The 5000-nt window shown below is 40.2% G+C and overlaps 1 protein-coding gene across 1 annotated transcript in view; it reads left to right on the plus strand.

Annotated features, from left to right (window-relative positions):
* The first annotated feature begins 1540 nt into the window (after positions 1-1540).
* The window catches only part of LOC113661787 (histone PARylation factor 1), a 3644-nt gene continuing 184 nt past the window's right edge, over positions 1541-5000 (plus strand). Inside the window, exons 1-8 of the mRNA XM_027176229.2 lie at positions 1541-1690; positions 2410-2578; positions 3071-3254; positions 3438-3536; positions 3725-3872; positions 4086-4173; positions 4446-4618; positions 4898-5000. The exon at positions 4898-5000 is cut by the window's right edge and continues 184 nt beyond it. Coding sequence (XP_027032030.1) covers positions 1649-1690; positions 2410-2578; positions 3071-3254; positions 3438-3536; positions 3725-3872; positions 4086-4173; positions 4446-4618; positions 4898-5000 — 1006 coding nt within the window. The 5' untranslated portion in view covers positions 1541-1648. The remainder of the gene's footprint in view (positions 1691-2409; positions 2579-3070; positions 3255-3437; positions 3537-3724; positions 3873-4085; positions 4174-4445; positions 4619-4897) is intronic.

Here is a 5000-nt window from a genome sequence, read left to right on the forward strand (position 1 = left end):
TCTTTATAGACTGCAGCTTTCTGCCAGAGGGGAGTAAATCAAAGATGTTGAGGATGAGAGCATCAGCCACAATCTTAACTGCTCGCTTTAAGGCCCTGGAAGTGTACAGATTCTGAAGAGGTGGTAGGTTACCACCGATCACCTACTCAGAAGAGAAAATGACACTGCACCCTGCTCTTTTCATCAGAGTAACAAATGGTGACTGAGGAGGTGAGTATAAAAAATGGAGGAGTAGAAGTGCACCATTATTGTCTTTGGTAGGTTAAACTACTTCAGGTGCCACAGGAACAACATCCGCTGCTGTGCTTTTTTAACTAGAGAGTTTATGTTCAACTCCCACTTGAGGTCCTGGGTGATGATGGTTCCCAGGTAGTGGACGAAGTCTAGAGTTGTGACAGGTGAGTCACACAGAGTGACAGGTCAGTCACACAGAGTGGGAGGGGCTGGGTTCTTCCTCAAATCTACCACCATCAAAAAGGTAGCATGGGGCAATACACAGCTCTCAAAAAAGTTGGCACAGGGCAATAAATGGCTGAAAAAGCAAGAAATTTTGAAAAGATTCATCTAGAAGAACATCCAGCATCTAATGAAGTTAATTGATATCAGGTCTGTAACATGATTAGCTATAAAAGGGATGTGTTAGAGAAGCAGATCTCTCAGAAGTAAAGATGGGTAAAACTCCAAAATACCAGAAACTCATAACCTCGATTTCCAGAGATCTTCAAACTGGTTTAAGGAGTAGATGCTACACCAAACATGACCCCAACCTAACTATTCCTGTAGCAGGCATAAAATTAGAAATGAGCTCATTTAATGGATAAAAGTGTAGAATTTGTCGGTTTAAACATTTGTTATCTATCTTTGAAAGTCTTTCAGTATTCATTTTATTAAAATTTAAAAAGCATCCCAACTTTTCCGGAATCCGGGTTGTATTCAATGGAAAAGTATCAAAGTCTCATTTCAATAAACAAACATTAAACCATGGAACATAAAATTATGTGTTTTACACGCACACACACACACACACACACACACACACACACACACACACACACACACACACACACACACAAATACTGAATATATATAAATGTGTGTGTGTGTGTGTGTGTGATTATCAATAATGAAATTTTATGAAATGTATTGAACATGTTATGATGGAAATAAAAGAACAGGACTTTCCCAGAAGCCCACACTGAGGATGTCATTATTCATAGGACTGATGTGTTAATATTTGTGCTGACGTTACACAATCTTCAAACACACACCAGACTCTGTTGCTGACTGGTGTTGTATTGTATTGTGGTATTATAAATGATTATAAACACTGACTGTGGGATTATAAATCATTATAAACACTGAGAGGGATTATAAATCATTATAAACGCTCAGAATGGGATTATAAAATACGTTGTTTTGTATTTAGACATCTAAATACTTTTAAGGCAAAACAATGCACAAGATAAAACGTATAAATATATTTTAAAAGAAAATAAAACTTATCTGTAATTTAAAGATTATTGTTCCGTATTTTAAGCCATCGTGCAACTACGCAGAACCGGAAATCGGTCTGCTTTCCGAGATTGGCTGATATCGCTATTTACGTCATGACGTCAGTGACGTCAGTGTACAGAGAGAGAAGCGGAAGATGGCGGGGCGCGGAAAACGAAAAGCGAAATCTACAGCACAGGTGAATAAAATAATAGAGTTGCGACACATTAATGAGCTTTAGCTGTTTCATTTATCTTACTGTAAAAAGCATCTCATATTGACCAATAAACAACAGAATAATGACTCAGGTTTGTTTTTGTTTGTTTATAACTGATTGATTTGTCTAATTGACTCACACAGGGTTAGATTCATGTATTCAGTGTTTATAGCAATAATGAATCAAACATTCAGTAGTCATCACGGGTTCAGGAAATAATCCTAAACTTTTGATATTTTTAGGTGATTTTTGACTAATCGTTATTCTTTTCGTCAAATCAGACGGTACTCAATCAAAACTCACCCGACTCCTGAGAGTCACTCCGACTCCTGAGAGTCACTCCGACTCCTGAGAGTCACTCCGACTCCTGAGAGTCACTCCGACTCCTGAGAGTCACTCCGACTCCTGAGAGAGTATATGATCGCATGACACCTAATAATGATCAGGGATCTGTGTAAGCGCTCCTGTTACATCAGTACAGTAACTGACCTGAGATCAGGTGACTCATTCCTACATGAGCTGAGAAATGATGAGCTGCTGAACTCGAGTCTGCTCGAACCGAGAGTTTAATTTAGGGCCAAAATAAATGTTTCAACAGCAGAAAGTTTAACAAATAAGAAATATTGGAGATCTGTTTCTGACCTAATTACATCACTGTATCAGTAGTTAATGCACTTTACATTTGGTCCTTTTTGGAGCAGGGGTCTGGATTGGCCAAGCGAGCATCACCTGAAGGGGTGGAGACAAAGGCAGCATCAGTACCTGAGCAGGTGAGAGAGGAGGTTGAGCATCTGTACAGTCTGCGTATGCCAGTCGACTTCTACCATTTCTGGGATTTTTGCAGCCGACTGCGACCGGATAACCCACAAGGTATCACATGAAAATAATTTTTACACGAGTTTTCACTCATTTTCCAATGATGAGTTTATGATACAAAAAATAGCCATTTATTTAGGCTTTAATAGCTTTAATACCCTACTATTTGCCAGGTTGAGGGTGAGCATCTTAAGAGGCAGTGTGTACATTTGTATCAGGTGTTTCTTTATTCTACAGGCATTATGACATGGGATTAGACCCTCATACTAGCAATGGACAGAACAACCATCTGCTGTATGGTGAAATGTTTTAATAAAGGCAGAAAAGCTTCTGGTATATGTGGGTTGGTGTAAAAATGGTCAGCTAGTTTTCTTATTCTAACTAAATGTGATAAATTCTAAATGTGAAACAGATTTATTAGCTGCCTTTAAATCAGACTGATGTAGAAATGTATCTTCAAGCTTTCTATTGAAACATCATAAAATGTGCATAGATTTTTTGTTTATAGTTTCACTCTAGTTAATTGCTTTCTGTTTATGTGTGTAGTTGCTCTGCAAGACTCTGTGGGTGTGCGGTTAGTTGGGCCATTTGATGTTGTGTTTGGTAAACACACTCATGTGTCCTCAACACCCAACTTCCACCTTCACTGGAGACATTATTTTGACCCTCCTGAGTTTCAGACTGTCCTCCAGGGGGACACGGCTACTCACCTGCACTTGGGATATTACAGGTATGCACAAACACACACTCCAATACACATTGAATACTACTGGTACACACACACCTGAATATATAATTGTGAATAACCTAATACTGTTAGGAATTCTGCCAAGCAGTGTGTGTGTGTGTGTTTGTGTGTGTGTGTGTGTGTGTGTGTGTGTGTGTGTGTGTGTGTGTGTGTGTGTGTGTATAGAGATAGTCCTGAGGCCCTGCCGGTATTTGTAGGTGAGAATGAGGCGAAGAAGGGCTGTACCATCACACAGATGGGGGAGAACCTCTTTGCTGCAGTGTTGTAAGTTTTTGGGGATGTGTTATTCAAGGTTCAGACAGAAACAGACAACTGGATAAAATGTAATATAGTGAATGTCAGTATTCATTAAACACATTTACACAATACTCCTATATTGTGTCTGCCACTCTTTTTCTCTTTTTCTGACATGGCCTGTTTGTATATTTAAATCTATATTGTCTCTTTCTCAGGCTATTATTAGGCAGGAAGAAGCGTGAGCGAAGTGGGCGGGGCAATGAAGCTCTGGAGAAATTGGAGGTGGAGTTAAGGAAGGAGGCAAAACATCTGGGTTTGCCACTGGAGCAGAAAACCAAAGCCATGAAGCAGAGAGACAGGAAGGTATGAACAAACACACCCATATATGCACACACAAGGACATGAGCAATTATTAAAATAGAATTACAGTAAAAAATATTAAAATGTAAAGAAATTGTAGAATAATGATAGTGAGATTCTGTAATGGAGTGACTTGTAAATCCAGTAGGAGGCGCTCACTCCGTTTTCGTGTTTCCTACTATTACACTGTAAGAAAACTGTGTGTGTGTGTGTCAGGTGGTCTGTAAGACATTTCATGGTGCTGGCATTGTGGTGCCTGTTGATAAAAACAACGTGGGATATCGAGAACTCCCTGAGACTGACGGTACCCTCATCTCACTATACTCCCATTTCCATATACTCCACAATCCCTACTTTTGTTCTCTAATTACTGTCATATTCCCTAAAGTCTTTATTCCCTCTTTCATTCAATTACCATTCCCTCTATTCTCAGTCCCTGCAACTACTAATCCCCACAACCTGATTCCTATTTCCTCTTCCCTTTACTTCCTATTTGTTAAAATCCCTGTTCTCCATATTACACTGACACCTTTATTCACTGTACTCAGTGTGTTTTGTGTGTGTGCTTGTGTTCAGCTGGACTGAAGAGGATCTGTAAGGCGATAGTGGAGGCTGAGAATGATGATGAGAGGATGAAAGCCTTTGCTCCTCTACAGGAAATGATGACATTTGTGCAGTTTGCTAACGATGAGTGTGATTATGGAATGGGCTTCGAACTCGGCGTCGACCTCTTCTGTTATGGCTCACATGTAAGGAACTCCTACCCAATACACACTTATAATGCACACACATAATACATACTGATAACACACATGTTGTGAATAATGCACATGCACTCAGGGTGAATCCATCCTGTCCAGCGTGCACACACACACATAATAGAGTGTATAATTGCTGCATCATCCCACTGTCTTTCTGTCTGCCTCTTGGTTGTTATTTCTGTCTGTCTGTTGGTTCTGTTTTTCAGTGCGTGTGTGTGTGTGTGTGTGTGTGCGCGTGTGTGTGTGCGCGTGTGTGTGTGCTCATAGTATTTTTCTAAGGTGATTGGCCAGCTCCTGCCCATGGCTTACACGTTGCTTAAGCGGGGTGTGTTTGCTGATATCCTAAAGGCGCACCTGGCTAACCGTTCCC

The sequence above is a fragment of the Tachysurus fulvidraco genome, chromosome 7 (assembly GCF_022655615.1).
Source record: "Tachysurus fulvidraco isolate hzauxx_2018 chromosome 7, HZAU_PFXX_2.0, whole genome shotgun sequence".
Taxonomy (NCBI): Eukaryota; Metazoa; Chordata; class Actinopteri; order Siluriformes; family Bagridae; genus Tachysurus; species Tachysurus fulvidraco.